The sequence below is a fragment of the Cokeromyces recurvatus genome, assembly GCF_025118155.1.
Source record: "Cokeromyces recurvatus strain NRRL 2243 chromosome Unknown BX663scaffold_3, whole genome shotgun sequence".
NCBI classification, from domain to species: Eukaryota; Fungi; Mucoromycota; class Mucoromycetes; order Mucorales; family Mucoraceae; genus Cokeromyces; species Cokeromyces recurvatus.
Window position 1 is genome coordinate 313340 of NW_026251389.1, and position 17011 is coordinate 330350.

Consider the following 17011-nt stretch of genomic DNA (forward strand, 5'->3'; position numbering starts at 1 on the left):
TAAATAACTAATCTAAAGCCTTCTAGAAGACAACCGTGTTTGCTACAGCGATTGTGAGCTATATGTTTAATTTTTTTGCTGTAAGCTTTTGGCCTGCTATTGGCTTTCCAGAAGGATGGAGAGATTTTCACCATTGGTATTTTTTTTTTTTGGCGGCATTGATGTCTCGTTGACAAAGTATACTGCATTTTGTAAACGAGACAAGTACACTTTAATCTTTGATATACATTTTTGGTTGAAGAGTGCAGGTGATACATTGACTATAAACCTTTTATGTGTTAAATTCATCGATTGGTATGATCAGAAGATCCCCAGTAACTTTTCCTTTTTCTTTTTTCATGCATCGACCACAATATAATCTCTTCAGTTTAACTGTATCCTTTTGAAACATATTGTTACCAAAAAACAACCAGAGGAACTTCCTACTTGTCTTCATTTGTAAACTTACCTGTTCATCCTATAAAGTACTTAAAAAATTAGAAATGAATACATAGGTCTACAATTCTCAACTTACTTTCGATGCTAATGCTGTCTACGCTTGCTTTTTTCGTTTCTTTTTTTTGGGGGGCTTTTAATATTCTTCTTTTTTCATTTTTTTTTCTTTCTCTTCTTCTTGCTTCTTCGATTTCTATTATATTTTGGATGTACCATGCAATAACATGTCTACCATGATTTTAAGAATTTGTTGTCTGCCTTAATATAGACTACGTTTGTTGATGGCAGTGTGATATTCATAAAAAGAGAAAGCAATACGTCGAGATTAGACATCTTGTAATTGGTATACTGAAGATATGGGGCACCTCTTGACTTTTTTTTTTTTTTTGCAGAAGATATTACAGATTTAATCGCTGTATGCCTTTTTTTTTCTTTTTCAGTCTTTTGATATGAATTGTTGAACAAGTTAAATGGTGGTAGTATTCATCTGTAGTGCAACGTCTTATTTGATGCTAGTCCTTGTCAATTCCAATAGCAGCGATTTAAAACTGTGTTCTGCCCAGTATCAATGAAAGCTAGGCCTGAACACTCGTATAACCACTTCTATGGAAAAGTCTTCAATACATGAAATCATGATTTACTATTGAATTCTACTCTTTTTTATCAAATGTAAAAATCTAGAAAGCATCCTGTCAAACTTGACACTATTGCCAAATAAAACATCATTTGCTCCCTGTTGATATCAGTTCATCAATACTATTTTATGGTCGAGACTATACAAAGATCGATTATATACACTATGAGAAGTTTATTATGTTAATGTACTATCAGCAATGAACGGGATCGTGAACAATTAATTGGTATATCATTTTAATTTCCCCCCCACACACACACACGCACATACTTATTCTAAATATATGAATTATTTTGATTATATTGATTATATTCAACGTTTTTTCTTTCCCCCCCTCTACACGTATAATAATGCATAGAGTAACTATTTTGAGAAGGGAACAAACTTTTTTTTTTTGAATTATGAAAAGGCTAAGAAGTGAGTGATGAAAGTAGTGGTAATATTTGTATACTAAGAAACTTGCAAGAACTCATTTGAAAAAATTAATAATTAATAAGAATCGTTTGCATTGATTATAATAAATCAGAGGGGAAGTATAATCCTAGAAATTATTATAAATGCAAGTTATAGGTTTTCTTCTACTGCAGACACAAGGTAATTGTTAAAACAAGATATATATGCACTTGTAGTTGGTTCTCTAAACTCTCTTTGTATACAGTTGGAACAAGCAAAAAGACGAGTAATAGAACTATTAATTTCCCATTGTAAGATATATAGAACAGATATAACCACTCCTCTGCAAAATTTTCTTTATCTCCCTTTTAATATAATGCCAAAAGTTAAAGTAATTTACAAATACCTTGGTGATAATTATGAGGCCTTTACAAGAAAGGTACTATACGATAATTGTATCAGGAAGAATTATCCCATACATGAAACCAAAAATAATAATAATAATAATAATAGCACCATGTATCCATATTAGGCATATTGTCATTAAAGCAAAGTTCTTTGTAAATTATTACGTTTTGCTAGATACAAGCAGAATTCTACCTCATGATATCTTAAAAAAAAATGTAATCTTTATCTTTTGCTCAGTTTGAAAGCTTGTCAACACATCTAATTCCAAGGATGGAGATGTATTGACCTGTAAAGTATGTCACAAAGTGTGGCAAAGAGATGCAAATGCAGCTCGCAATATGATGATGATGATCTCAGAAGTTATCTGGTCAGTAGAAGGAATATGGCTAATTTTAAAACCAAAGAAGAAGAGTAATATAATTGCCACAGCAAGCACGATTGCCTTCTAGAAGGCTTTAGATTAGTTATTTACAGGTAAGATGTCTAAACACTATAACTCTATTCTTCTGAAAGCTGATTTTTTTTTTCTATCTGAATTCCGTCCAAAAAAGGTAGGCATCTTATTTGAATCATTTAGAATAGAACTTCTTTCCTACTCCTCTCCCATCTTTAAGATCCAATACAAATTTTAATAGAAAAAAAAAAGCGTCCTTAACTTAAAATCTCTTAGTAATATTTTAAACTTATAGATAGAATAATGATAAATGATAGGTTTACCCTTAATCCTGATTATAAACCAAAAAAAAAAAAGTTTATAGAAAGTTTATTCCAATTTAATAGTTATCAAGATTTAATTATTTAAGCAAGTTAAACATAATTCTTATTTCATTTTATGATAATGGATATTTAATTTATAGATTTTTTTTTTTTAGAGTTCATAATTTAACCTGTTTTTTATCTAAGAAACAAAGCTCACTCAAGACTTTATGTACATGATAAAGTTTTGCAACCTGTTGCACTACTTATTATTATAAAAAAAAATAAAATAAAATAAAGGAAGGGAAGTCATTTAATACAAATCGAATGAATATTAGGAAACTATTTATAATTTTTTTTATCATAGTAAAAGATCCTTATTTCTAATACTACTATAGTGTATTTATATTAAAATATAAACGGGTTATCAATGCTTTTAATATTTAATTTTGTTTGTAAAATATGCTCATTATTACCTTGAAGAATCCATTTATTTGTATATAAGAATGTTTATTCTTCTACTGTATTCTATATCATAAATAATCAGCTTTTATGATGGTTATAAAAGGAAAATCAACTAATTAATGTTATATATGTATATCTTAGATTAACGAAAGAATCTATTTTGTGTTTTAATCCTCTGCACACTGAAATAATGAGATAAATGAGTTTATTAAAGTAATAGATACATATACATACATACATACATATATGTATATACTAATTTTGTTTTGTTAGAGGGAAAGTAATGTAGCCATCAACTGAATATTAATAATTCAATTACAAAGAAAACTTGATAAAATAAATAAAAGAGAAGAGGCTGATCTTGTAGACAGAATTAATGTTTAAAACATGTGTTGGCTCTGATAGAGATAAAGGTGAACTATCTCTGTTCTTTATCATTATGAAATAAGAAAAGAAAGAAGACGTGTTGCTCTTCTTATTTTACATTATACTTGTATTATTATATCTGAACTATTTTGCTATACCAAGACACATTACTAAAAAATACAATCATCTATTTATCAAACGCTCTTGTACCAAAAAAAAAGCTTCTTCGAGGAGAAAAAGCAAAAGTAAAGCCCAACGGGGGGGTCGAACCCCCAACCTTGAGATTAAGAGTCTCACGCTCTACCGATTGAGCTAGCTAGGCTTTGTTGATTTTTGGATTCAGCTGCTAAATAATAGAGTAAATGAATACCGGAGTTTAAAATTGACCAATCATATTGGTCACTGTAATTCAAATAAAAATAATAACTACAAGGAAAAAGGTGAAGTTTATAAAAACAAGCTTGTTGTGATTGTAGTAGCCTTTATAATTAAGTTAATAGAAATAAACCATCATTTATTACATAATAAAGAGGTTATTCAAATTAAACTAATATATCGCGCTTCACAGCATAATATTCATTCTACTCTCAGTTTTGATAATAGTCATTGTTTGAGTATTCGAGCATTAAAAATAATTATATACATTATATTATGTAATAATAATAATTCAATAGGATTATGACTGTTATATTCAATTACATAATTATTTATAAGTCATACATATTATATATAGATAGCTATAAAGATAAATATTGTTATGTAATAATATCTTATAGGATAATAATAATAGTAGCATATAAATAATTGGTATTGTTATAGCTGACATATTCACTGTGAATTAATATTGACGCGTCGCTTACCCCAGAAATAATAATTTAATATTTTTAGTAACAGCGACAGCTCAGGCAGAAAAGAATAAAAATAGATTTTATTGTAGGCAGAATTATTCGGAGAAAATATTTATGACTAATGCTTTATTATAGCAATATTTGCTTATCCAAATCATAGTTCTATTAATATCACTTACCTTGCAAAAACATATAAATAACCCTTTACTTTTTCACATAATTTTTCCTTGTACAATTTTTGTATTATTTTTCTTAATAAAAAAACTACGCGAAGTTTTCACAGACTTGTCTTTTGTTTTTTCTCTTTCTTTAACTTTTTGCTGTCAAAACAAAGCTCTTTAACCTTTATTATAAAATTTGAGAAGATGGCGGTATATTTCTTAATATCTGCAGCTGTTATAATCGTAATTAACTATTCTATCAAACTGGAACCAATTTTCAAAATAATTAAAAGCAAGGTACCATTTTCCTACACAATGTGATGATTGTCAAAATGCAATTCTAAATTTTTAGCAGTCGCGAAATGTGTTGTGTATATAATGATGTATTACATAATATCTTATAATGTACAAATCAGAGTCATGAAGAACCGAATGATATTATAGTTATTAGTTATACACTTTATGCATACAATATTATTTGATTTCAGTTTATAAGATATTCTTGTGATGAGAAAAATAATGTTATAATAAATACTAACTCTACGAAATAATGATTGTGATGGAATGTAAATAAAAATAAAAGACAAAATAAAAAGAGAGAAAGGGAACAAAAGGAAGTATAGTTTGAGACTGTTTTTATTCAATAAAATAAAGAAAGTTAAAAGAAAGCTAAAGAAAGAAGTTAAAGATTATTTTGTGTCTAAACAACTGCTTGTATTTATATTAATGAATCCTGAATCAAAGAAATAAAAATAACCGTCAAATAACATGAGTCATGAAACAGTGTTAGTATTCGGATATACGTCTTGTTGATTCAAGAGACTGATCTATGGATTATCTATTGGGTGTTATAATGATCTGATTAAGTTTTAAATAAAAAATTTATTGTTTAATCTGAGTATATGTTCCTGATATCTTTTATGTTTTATTTTATTGGATCAAAGACGACCTAGATCCTTTATCAAGGTTATAAAAATAAATATTTAGAAATGATACGATGTCTTATAATTGATACATCTAGACAATTGGATGTCAATAAGTTTTATATTATTTACAAGATGTTATATACAGAGTTTTATTTCATATTCAGGCTTATATTTTATCCTGTATTATGTAATTCATCTATTACAATATTACTTATGATTATATCCAGAGCTTGTTCTATAACATAGAGAAGTGGGGTTAGGCAATAGATGGGGGAGTATGTTACAGAGTGGCTATACCCAACAATGTTAGCTCATCCAAATAAGTAGCCTACGCGACTTTTTATAACCAAGCTGATGTAGTTTAAATGCTCACACTTGTTTACATATTCTCCCATCCATTGCCTAACCCCACTTCTCTACACAACTTCTACTCTAGCTAGCTAAGCAAACACATCCTAAAATGTGATAGGATGACGTCCCTAGACGACTGACTAACAATGGGTTCCAAAGTCAGTTATTTTATTTATTATAATCTTTAATTGATGCTTATTTATATTATAAGAATATCAAAGATTATCAGAGAAGAGGTATTAGAAAAGTACTTGTTTATATTTAATATTGTTAATAAAATGTACAACGTCCTTAAATTTATGAAATATAATGAATAAATAATAATAATAATAATAGTAATAGTAATATATATATATATATATGTAAGTCGAAATACCCTTCGTTGATATTATTATTTGTTCAGGTATTATTAATCTAAAGATAATAATTAACTCTGCTGATGATTGCTTTCGCTTTGATTATTTATTCATTTCATTTAACGTCAGATCACGATATAATAATTTATACTTTTCTATAAGCCTTAGATATCCCCTGTATTTTTCATATAAATATACCCATTATAAAATCAATTATTTTTAGTCCTATTATTGTTCAGTCTCGTTGATGGCTTTATTCATGTTTTATAATTTTATATTTAAACTATCACATAGACATTCAAATAGTATGTATAATAAAACTATTTAAAATTAGTGAAAAAAAAAAAGGGAGAGGGGGCAACTCTAGAGATAATATAATTTATAATACATAATGGAATTTAATAATAATAAAAAAAAGAACAGTTTATTTTTATTAATGTGTTTCTGACATTGGTATTCTTTCATAATCTTCATATATGATTCCTTCTGTTAATTTTATGATAATTAGTATAAATAATGCTAAAGAGATTAGCATATATTGTACACCCATATTGAATAATATTATTATAGACATTATTACAGTAAAGAATATTACAATAAATAATTTATGCTTTTTCTTTTCGGGTCTTTGCTTGATAATAAATGTAATACAGATAAACAAGAATATAGAAACGCCTTCACCGGTGATACTGAAATTGACTAATGGCGTGTATAATGTTGGACTTTCTATACGATAATGCATAAGTGTCATTAAGGAAGAACATATGTAGGCCGTTAGATATGAAAAATCGACATAACCATTGTTAAACAGTTTCTTCATAAAAACAATTCCACAAATAGTTACAGGAAAGTTAAAGAAAAATGTTATTTCCATTGTTGAGAAAATATATTTTTGATACAAATATTTTGGTTCGAAATAGTCAACTGGTCTATAGATGTTATCCATGTAATGGAAGTTATGAATAATAACATGTAAAATATAAAATATCATTATAATAGCTGAACTATGGTTGCTTTTCCCAATAAATCTAAACTTTATCGTTTTTTTGTCATTGTTAAACGTCAAATAATTTTTCGTCGTAAGAATAATATTCAAAAGCATTAATAAAAATGTGACAAAAATAAAGAATAGCCGAAGAAAACTATGTTGATCATCAAAGCCTTCATCGATTAAAATAGGCTTTCCTAGTGTAGATACTCCTTATTTAATCATGATTGTCTTTCTTTTTTTTTATTGAGTATTTTTTTTAAACAAAAGATATATTTTTTTAAAGAAAAAAAAAAAAAAAAATAGCAATAAAAAATTTATAAATATTTATATAAAAGTTGTTGATGATTGGTCATCATTTTGCATTTGAGTTTATTATTTTATTCCCCCCTAAGTTTGTACTACAAATTTATAATAGAGAAACTATCAATAATTATCAATATGGTCCTTTAAAGGATAGTAAAAAAAAAACTGCTCATAGATATAATCTTTAATAATAAACTATTATAAAATAATTTATATATCATACATATATAAATTGTATTATTCATTCTTCTATTGTATCTTTAAATAAATAAACAAATAATAATAATAATAATAATATAAAAAAAAAAACGGCCAGTGAGGGTGCATGACATGTGAAAATAAATAATAAGAAAAGCACAATCTTTTGCTGGGATATGAGTGTTGTATCTAGATATTCTATAATTGAACTAAGCAGGTTATATACTAGTAAAGCAGTTTGTTCCTCTAAATATCTACTTTTACTTTAATTAGAAAATATTTGATATTATTGCAAGAGCCTAAAAAGAATAATCTGTCACGACTCAAGATTTATATAATTCGCTATCTGATACAATTCTTATTTTGTTAACATTTATTATTGAGATATCATATAGAGTACTATCTTTGATAGATCATACGTCTTAACGTTGGTTATTAATTTAAATCAAAACACGTACCAACTATAAAATAAGGTAGCATGGTGAGAAGCTTATTATTTGTGCGATCTTAGATTTGGAATATTTGATTAGGGAGTTGGAATCTTTACTTGTTCAATCTAGTGAATAAAATTACTTTTTATGTTAAGAATAACTATTGCTGTAGTGTATTCAATACAACAGAAGACACAACTCTATGCAGCAGCAGCAGTTCTTCTTGTTTATATATAAAATAGTATGTGTTCTATATCATCACTAATAAACAATATTATTCCTCTAGTAAATTAACAATTTAATAGATAATTTTATTACTTTATCATTTTAAATTGATATGGTTCTTTTTTTTTCCAGGATATTTATTCTTAGCTTTATATATATCTATTATGGGTATGCTTTAGCTGTAGTCGTGTAAATCAATTTATACTAGCTCTTTGTATTGCATGTTTATTTTAATAAAGTAGCAATCATCTTCAGTATAAATACAATATACACATTTATTCATCTTGTAGTTCCCATTGAAGTATAAGGACCTTTTATTTATCAGCTTCTGCATCTAATTCATCTTTTACAAGTCTTCCTTGATTTTCTTCATCATTCCTTCCTAAAGTCCAAATTTGAGCAAAACAATTAAAAGTGATTGATTTTGGATCTTTCATTTCGTAGAATTCGCCATCACACATGATACACATTATGTTTTTTTTCTCATACTTGTGTCTTGATTTATCTTTAACAAAAGCCTTTGTTTTAGACCAAGCTGAAGATGATTCTTCTAATTTATCAGTCTTTTTGAGATGGTATTCAGGTTGATGAAAATTAATTTCAAATGGACTATCAAATTGACCTATCCTCGACACGTGATGTCGAATATTGGCCAATTTTTTTAAATAACTAGACATATTCTCTATACTCATTATCTCTAATCGGCAGTCATTAGCCCGTTGTGGTTTCCAATTTCTTGGATCTGTTGGACCAGAGCGATTTGATACGGCTTCTAAACCTGATTGCGCCTCTCCCCAAAGATCTACTTCTCTACCCCTAAAAATGATTAAGTTTAGATACATATTACATATATACATGCATGCATATACATATATATATATCGTATGTTTACCAAATATGAGGAATATTTTGAATTACTAAATCAATAGGATCATTCATCATATGTGGTATGTTATTATTATTTGATATTTTTGAAGATTCTTTTTGTTTTTCTTCTGGATTCGGCCATTCAAGGGTTTTTTGACCATTTTGACTGATATTTTGGATATAATGACTAAGATGAGGAAATCGTCTCCAAAATACCCATTTAGAACTTTCATGAGCATACACTAGTTTATTAGCAAAACGATTACCAGCACGATGTGCTTCAAACCCACTACCTACAAAGCCTTGGACACCAATTGACATATAATTAGACATCTTTCGAACCAAGACAGTTTCTTCTTTTTCTAAAGGTAATTCATCTTCATGCTTTAAATGGCCATTTTTCACTTCTGCAACATCATGACCATCATTCCTTTCTTTAGGGCCTGCCTCACGCACATAACCCGAGGGATAAGAAGTCAATTTAATTTCCCATACATCTAAACGAGCCACTTCTGATTTCTCAAGACGATCACAAATAAGTTCTTCCAAATTTTGTAATTTAGAACCAAGAATATTCTTATCTGGAATTGTACGTCCCCAACCAAGGACTTGACTAAAATCATTACCAGTTCCAAAAGGAATACCTAAATAGGATGATGATTTAATACTTTCTGTTCTTCGTTTCCTTTTTATTATAACTTACAAGAGAAAAATACAAGACCAAGATCAATTTTATGAGCTACTAATAATTCAAAGACACTCATGACAGTACCATCACCGCCAGCACTCCAAACATGAATTTGTCTTGTTTGAACACCTTTCGATAAAGTTGGATTTTCGTCATTATTTATATCCACCTCATTTTGCTCAATAGGTGGTATTTGATTAAATTTTAATTTACATTCAACTAATTGAATATTTTTGATGCCATTATTACGATCCTCATCGTTTAGAATATCATGAATCTCTACTTGTACTTGAGGGAAACGACGAAGACGAAAATGTTGAATCGGTAAAGCAACAAGATCAGCGCCCTTTTTATCACCTGAAACTGGATTAACGAAAATAAATAAATAAATACTAGGCCTGCCCTCTGAAGATGTATTATCTAATTCAACTGAATTGTTTATTCTGCTGTGTTGAATACTAGGTCTTTTTGATATATTAGAATTGTTTGTTTGTTTAATCCAATTTGTCGGCTCTGTGGAGGATGTATTATTCGATATAAAATCTTGCCCTTGTTTATTTAATGAATTATTCATTTTATGCATTTTATATGTGTGTATTTATCCCATACCTGTTACACCATTTATATTTTCTTCGTTTTGATGATCTTTTAGTGTTCTAGATTTGGATATAAATGAAGGGTTATCTAGTTTAGGAATTGGTGATTCTAACATTAGACTGCTATCTTAAATAATAATTATAGTGAAAGAGGATAATAATAATAATAAAAGATCAATAAAAAGAAAGTAAAAAAAAAAAAAAAAAAAAGGACCAAATTAGTAAATTAAATGATGTCATGCTGATTTGATTCCGATTTTTATTTATTTATTCAATAATTCATTCCAACGTCATATTATAGAAAAAGTTATCTGGTATTATCTTTACCAGAAGTAAGTGAGACGATTGATTTACGACGCTCTTCACTATGAGATTCTGATTCAGCTTTTGTAACAATTACTGTACAGGGACAATTATGCACAATGTAGTCACTAACACTGCCCAACAATGTTCTATTACATTATTTTAGAAAAAGAAAGAAAATAATAGTAAACGTAGATAGTCCTTTTTTTTTACCTTTTAATTGCACCCATCTTTCTGGCGCCCATAAGAACAACATCAGCTTTGATTTCTTTTGCTTTTCTTAAAATCTCTACCTTTGGGTCACCCACCATGGATATCGCTTTACAAGCAATCTTTTATTTTTGGTTTGTTAATAAAAATTATTTAATTCATAAACTTGCCATTATTTTTTTTTTTTTACCTTTTTTCGATTAAGGTTCTCAGCAAAGGTACGTAATAAATGATGACTTTCTCTTCTCCTCTCTTCACTTATATCATCCACAAATCCAGTCGTATTAATATAAGGAGCAACGGGTATATCAATTTGACGAACATGAACAAGTATTACCTTAAAATAAGATGTTTATGTTAATTTGTATACATGAAAGTCTTTATACCCTCTCCCTTCTCCTTTTGTTTACCAAGTCCTTTGATGGGACAATAAAGTTGTCTAATGCCCATTGAAATGTAACATTAGAAGATTCAGGATCTAAACATATAAGAACTACACGATTCAATTCGGGTCCATTGTCATCATTATGAACAATTGTATCCACTTTTTTAAGAGAAGGTAACTCTCCAGTATTTGAACTACTTGACATTATTTTAGAGCAAAAAAAAAAAAAAAAAGGGAATAAATTATTATTAAAACTTAATTGTGTAGTGTGTATATATTTATTTATGTAAATAAAATTAAAAACAAAACAAAAAAAAAAATGGGTTGATTAATTTTGCATGAATTTAACCCTAGTAGTTTAGTTTATACTTTTATTTTATGCATGCATAAATTAGCTTAATCTCTATGTAACCCACTACACTTTTTTTTTTTGTTAAACTTATTATTTATGCGTTGAACAACCAATGGTAATTTTTTCATGCTTTATACCTATTTAGGAAATACTAAATAGGCCTCCTTCTATTTCCAGAAATGAATGGAGCACCACACAAAAAAAAAATATTCAGTACATTCAAAAAAAAATAAAATAAAATAAAAATGAGCCAAGAGGAAAGTATTTCGCCATGGAGATACTATCTTTGAAAACCCCACTCGTAACTCCAATTTTTACAGTGATATACAAGCCATGATATATGTTTACGGACAGCTTGTGAAGTACCTTTGTATTCAAAATAACCGAGTCATCCCTTACACGTATGTAAAAGATAAATGCATGATGACAGAATTGCTATTTGTCCCCAACTTGGAAATGCTGAATTTTGATCCTAAAATGTATGTAGAAAATGGTTGTTTATCATGAGAATATGCATCGATTATCTACTTTAACAAACATAGCGTACATCTTTACCTTACTTGAAAATATCCTGATTTTAAATTTTTCTCTAGTGCCTGATTTTTTTTTTTCCTTTAATTGACCAGTGTTTGAGATTTTTATTTTCTCTTGGCTTATTTTTTTTTTTTTGAATGTACTGAATATTTTTTTTTGTGTGGTGTCCCATTCATTTTCAGAAATAGTATATCATCGGAGTGCATAATAATATGTCAACGTAAAATTTTTAAATTATTATTACTATTTTTTTTTCCTTCATTTTCCCTTTTTTTCGGTATAGATCATGCCATTGTCATGTTTTAGAACTAGTCTGCAACGATCCTTTATTATCAATAAATACTATAATCATCACTTTTCATATTTTCATACAAAATCCACTGAATGGACAAGATCATGTCTTCAAAAAATGAAAAAAACAGATCTAATCCGATTAGCAAAAGAAAATCAGTTACCTTTATCTGGAACAAAGAATGACATTGTAGTTCGATTATTAAAACATCAAACTTCAAACAGGATGGTAGACCAGAAAACAATGCCTTCTATTCTTCATTCTAGTATTATCCAAGAAACAACAAAGGAAGAAGAAAAGGATCCTAGCACTAATCTAATGGATCAAGCCTATGTGGATGCATTTGAATTAAAACTTGCTAATCGTCGTGGAAAAAACGATACAAGTTTCAGGATAGAAAATACCTCAAGGCCACCACCTCATCCGTTAATGAACCAAATAATAGAGGAAAAAAAGAGATTAGTTGTAAAGGAAGAACCAATAGAAGAAAAAAAGAAATTAGCTGTAAAGGAAGAACCAATAGAAGAAAAAAAGAAATTAGTTGTAAAGGAAGAACCAATAGAACAAAAAAGTAAAATACATAATTTAACAGAAGAAGAAGGAAAAGAAATAGAAAACGAAGGCATTAATGTAGAATGGGTGAAAGCATTTGATTTAAAAGTTAAATCAAGACAGCGACATAATTTAACAGCAATAGATACTTTATCACCTTCTCCATCAAACTCTTCCATCTCTCACAAGCCAACAAAGATGAATAATCCTAATAAAAAGAATACATGGATCAGTGTTGCTATTGGCTCAGGTATGCTGATTTGGTATTTTAGTGGTGAAGATGGATTTAGTCAAATTGGTCATTTCCTATCAAGTTTATAAAATTTATTTATTATTGTAATGATGACAAGTTAATAAATTCTTGAATATCTCTTAATATTAATTGTTTTTCGTTATTTTTATAAAATAGATTTGGCATAAGACCTACATGTAAATAGATAGAAGGTTATTATTACGTAAATAAAGGGTGTGTGTATATGTATGTATGTATGTGTATATATTACATAATATAGGATCAGAATGACCCATACGCTTATATAATCTCATTCTGACATCTACTTCTTGTCGACGTTCAAAAGGAAATACTTGACCAAGGGTATTAAAGATATTAGCCGTTTGATCCATACCAACTGTTAGATCCTTTTGTCCGTGTACAAATAATATTCTAGGCCATAAATCTAAAAGCTCTTCTGAATTAGAAAATAAGGTTGAATTCGTTTCAATCAGATGAAGAGGCGAGTTTGCAACGTATCCTTCCTCTGTCATTCCCATTACTCTTGCCATAGCTGATATTGTTTCTACACCTCTTGATGTTTCATGAATATAATGTGATGCAACATCATAAACGCCAGAAAATCTATATATAAACAATAAGTTGATTTCTAGTAAATAGTAAACAAAAAAAAAAAAAAAAAGACTCGATATTTACAATATTAAGCCTTCAACAAGTGGTAAGAAATCATTTGATTTATCTTTACTAAATAACATATGATGTTTGTAAAGATGATCTATCTTTTTTTCCATAATTGGATCATGCTTTTCACTTGTATTAGGTGGAGTTATAGCTTCTTGATTTGAATGAATATCTTGATCATATTTAACTTGCTCAATTACATCTGATAAGACAACTTGTGCTGCTAATTGAGCACCTGCACTATGTCCCTATAGAATAATGTGAATGGCTCGTTTTTTTTTTCCTCCCCTCCCCTTCCCTCTTATGGCTTAATATATACCATAAGATAGATTTGCTCCGGATCACCATTAAATTCTAATGCATGCTTATAACTCCATTTAATAGCTTCACGTATATCTTTGTAGATTTCATTAATCTTAACTTCTGGATATTTACGATAATCAGGTACAATAACAACATAACCTAATTCACGTAAAGTATTTGCCAAGGTAGAATAAATCATTTTATTACCAGAGCCCCATCCACCACCATAAATAAAGATTACAATAGGAGATAATAACCTCTTCTTTTCTTCTTGTCGTCCTTTTGTTTTCTTTTCTGGATGATAAATATCTAATTTACAATTTCCATAATATGGAATATTTAAACTTTCCAAAAAAAAAAAAAAGTTAAGTATTTTGTTGTATTTGTGTGTCATATTTAAAACTCACCTCACAATTTGTTTAAAACGTTGTGATGAACCTATTTCCCAAAACCGCCAATACAGATAAGAGATGACTAAAGGTGTACACTTTATCCAACCCCGATAGAAATCAAATGCTGCCAGATTAATTTTCATGATTCGGCTTGGATTTAAAGGTAATTTTAAACTGGTTATATCAGTTTGTGCGTGCATATAATATGTGAACCATGCATTCAGGTACAGGATAACTATTTAATCTATATTAGTATCATTTTCTCTCTCTGTCTCTCTCTCTTTTTTTTTTTTTTTTTTTTTTTTTTTTTTCCACCTGTAATAAAGATTAAAAAGGGCAAACTTATAAAGATACATAATACTAGTAATGGTAAACAAAATAGTGATGCCGAAACATATAATGTATTTGTTTGAATCCAAGACATTTTGATTCAATTGTTAACAAGCACAAAAAAAAGGAACAATATACAGATATTTTTTTTAAAAAAAAATATAAAATAGGATGGTGTGTATATGTGTGTTGTAGAGAGGGAGAAGAAAGAAGAAATAGATGTACATAAAAAAAAAAGGCGGCAACTGAATCATTTAAAGCTTAAATGCGTGCGCTTTTCTTTTCAACCCGCCCCCTGGCAGATATTGCATATATACGATACAATTATTAAAAAAAAAAAATACATGTTAAAACACATTATTCCAAAATCAAAGTTTTGTATTAAATCAAAACCAATTCAGTATTACTATTCAACTTTAATAAAAGAAAATGTGAAACAAGGTTTCCATATACATCCAAAGCTCAATTATGACTATTTAGCTGCTAATGCAACTGCCATTCAGCAAAACATGAAAAATAGAGACTATGGCAGAATTGACATGAACCAATTTGTTGATTTAAACAATGAAAGAATAAAATTAAAAAAAGATTTGAAACTACTTGTTGCTGAACAAGATAAGGTCAATGCCAACATGCATAAAGCAATCAAATCATCACAATCAGTTGCTCAAGAATGGATTAAAAAAGGGAAACAATTAAAACTAGAAATTAAGCCCATTCAAGAAAAAATTTCACAAATAGAGAATCAATTACTAACTCAGGGACTTCAAATTCCTAATGAGACGCATCCCGATTCTCCTATTGGTTCAGAAGAAAATGCACGCATCATGAAAATAATCGGTTCACCAAGAAATGAAGATCAGTATCGATTGAAAGATCATCTTGATATTGCAGCTGAATTAAATATTTTAGATTTAAAACAGGCAGCTTTAGGAAGTGGGACAAGCTTTTATTATTTACAAGGAATGGGCGCATTTCTGGAGTTAGCTTTGATTCAATATGCAATGCATAAGGCCAATGCAAAAGGCTTCTTTGGAGTTTTAACACCGGATATAATTCGAACCCAAGTAGCTTATGGCTGTGGATTTCAACCTCGAAGCGATGAACATTCTCAAATCTATCATATCTATACCAAATCTCAAGAAGATCCTAGCATGTGCTTAGCTGGTACAGCTGAGATCCCCTTGGCAGCTAAAGTTGCAACAAGGCTTTTCTCTGAACAAGAATTACCGATCCGATTAGCTGGTTTTGGACATGCATTTAGAACTGAAGCAGGTGGACTAGGAACGGATCCAAAGGGTTTATATAGAGTTCATCAATTCTCAAAGGTTGAGTTATTTGCTGTGACTACACCTGATCAAAGTGAAGCCATGATGAATGAAATTCGAGATTTACAGGAAGACATGTTTACTGAATTAGGATTATGCTTTAGGTAATAAATAGACTTTAATCACACACACATATATATATATGTACGCTTACATTCATAGATATTTCATATAAAGAATTTTGGATATGCCTACAGAAGAATTAGGTGCTAGTGCGTATCGTAAATATGATATGGAAGCTTGGATGCCGGGAAGAAGGAAATGGGGAGAGGTAAAATGTATAGGCAATGTATATAATATATTAATATAAAACATATAGATTTCTTCTACATCAAATTGTACAGATTATCAAGCTCGTAGATTATCAATTCGTTATTGTCTTAAAGATCATAAACTAAATCCAGGAAATGCTTTTTTTTGTCATACATTAAATGGTACAGCAATCGCCGTACCTCGAATCATCATTGCTATTCTTGAAACTTTCCAACAACAAGATGGCTCAGTACGAATCCCTTCAGTACTAAGAAAATGGATGCCAGGAGAACCAGAGTACATGACACCATCAAAATCTTTTTAAGAAAAAAGAAAAAAAAAAAAAGATGATATTCTTTTATATAAAGTTTTTGTTTCTATACCTTTTATTAATTATGTAATAATTTTATAAATAATATCTTTAAAATATAGTTTCTCTTATTGAGTACTTTATTATTATATATGTATATAAAGACACTTATAAGAATACTTGAGATGCATCAACTAATCAATGATGCTGATACAGG

At 28.9% G+C, this 17011-nt stretch overlaps 7 protein-coding genes and 1 non-coding gene across 8 annotated transcripts; 3 read left to right on the top strand and 5 right to left on the bottom strand.

Moving 5' to 3' along the window:
* Positions 1-1785: 1785 nt before the first annotated feature.
* Positions 1786-2319, top strand: BX663DRAFT_558058 (uncharacterized protein; the record flags this gene model as incomplete). Its single annotated transcript, XM_051531797.1, has 2 exons — positions 1786-1901; positions 2116-2319. Exons 1-2 carry the CDS (start codon positions 1839-1841, stop codon positions 2317-2319), a joined length of 267 nt encoding a protein of 88 aa, XP_051386372.1. The 5' UTR covers positions 1786-1838.
* A 1327-nt stretch (positions 2320-3646) lies between these two features.
* BX663DRAFT_t28 lies at positions 3647-3719 on the bottom strand. The gene has a single exon. It is a non-coding gene; the product is annotated as a tRNA-Lys (tRNA).
* A 2465-nt stretch (positions 3720-6184) lies between these two features.
* BX663DRAFT_483137 (uncharacterized protein) lies at positions 6185-7030 on the bottom strand (the record flags this gene model as incomplete). The annotated part of the gene is made up of 2 exons (XM_051524475.1): positions 6185-6214; positions 6635-7030. The coding sequence occupies 2 exons, from the start codon at positions 7028-7030 to the stop codon at positions 6185-6187; spliced, it is 426 nt and encodes a 141-aa protein (XP_051386373.1).
* A 1222-nt stretch (positions 7031-8252) lies between these two features.
* Positions 8253-10493, bottom strand: BX663DRAFT_496252 (ATP-NAD kinase-like domain-containing protein; the record flags this gene model as incomplete). Its single annotated transcript, XM_051525747.1, has 3 exons — positions 9758-10493; positions 9080-9698; positions 8253-9003 (listed from the first exon to the last, which is right to left on the bottom strand). Coding segments are annotated over exons 1-3 (1550 nt in total), but the record flags the coding sequence as incomplete, so codon positions are not given.
* A 462-nt stretch (positions 10494-10955) lies between these two features.
* On the bottom strand, positions 10956-11464 carry BX663DRAFT_496257 (uncharacterized protein). The gene has a single exon (XM_051525748.1). The coding sequence runs from the start codon at positions 11439-11441 to the stop codon at positions 11232-11234; it is 210 nt and encodes a 69-aa protein (XP_051386375.1). The 5' UTR covers positions 11442-11464; the 3' UTR covers positions 10956-11231.
* A 915-nt stretch (positions 11465-12379) lies between these two features.
* Positions 12380-13534, top strand: BX663DRAFT_496260 (uncharacterized protein). The gene is made up of 3 exons (XM_051525749.1): positions 12380-12916; positions 12956-13302; positions 13376-13534. The coding sequence occupies exons 1-2, from the start codon at positions 12409-12411 to the stop codon at positions 13285-13287; spliced, it is 840 nt and encodes a 279-aa protein (XP_051386376.1). The 5' UTR covers positions 12380-12408; the 3' UTR covers positions 13288-13302; positions 13376-13534.
* BX663DRAFT_496262 (Alpha/Beta hydrolase protein) lies at positions 13269-15064 on the bottom strand. The gene is made up of 6 exons (XM_051525750.1): positions 14890-15064; positions 14590-14809; positions 14199-14526; positions 13895-14127; positions 13470-13822; positions 13269-13389 (listed from the first exon to the last, which is right to left on the bottom strand). The coding sequence occupies exons 1-6, from the start codon at positions 14996-14998 to the stop codon at positions 13298-13300; spliced, it is 1335 nt and encodes a 444-aa protein (XP_051386377.1). The 5' UTR covers positions 14999-15064; the 3' UTR covers positions 13269-13297.
* Positions 15065-15152: 88 nt separating this feature from the next.
* Positions 15153-16865, top strand: BX663DRAFT_496264 (uncharacterized protein). Its single transcript, XM_051525751.1, has 3 exons — positions 15153-16336; positions 16410-16503; positions 16552-16865. The coding sequence occupies exons 1-3, from the start codon at positions 15249-15251 to the stop codon at positions 16807-16809; spliced, it is 1440 nt and encodes a 479-aa protein (XP_051386378.1). The 5' UTR covers positions 15153-15248; the 3' UTR covers positions 16810-16865.
* The last annotated feature ends 146 nt before the right edge of the window (positions 16866-17011 follow it).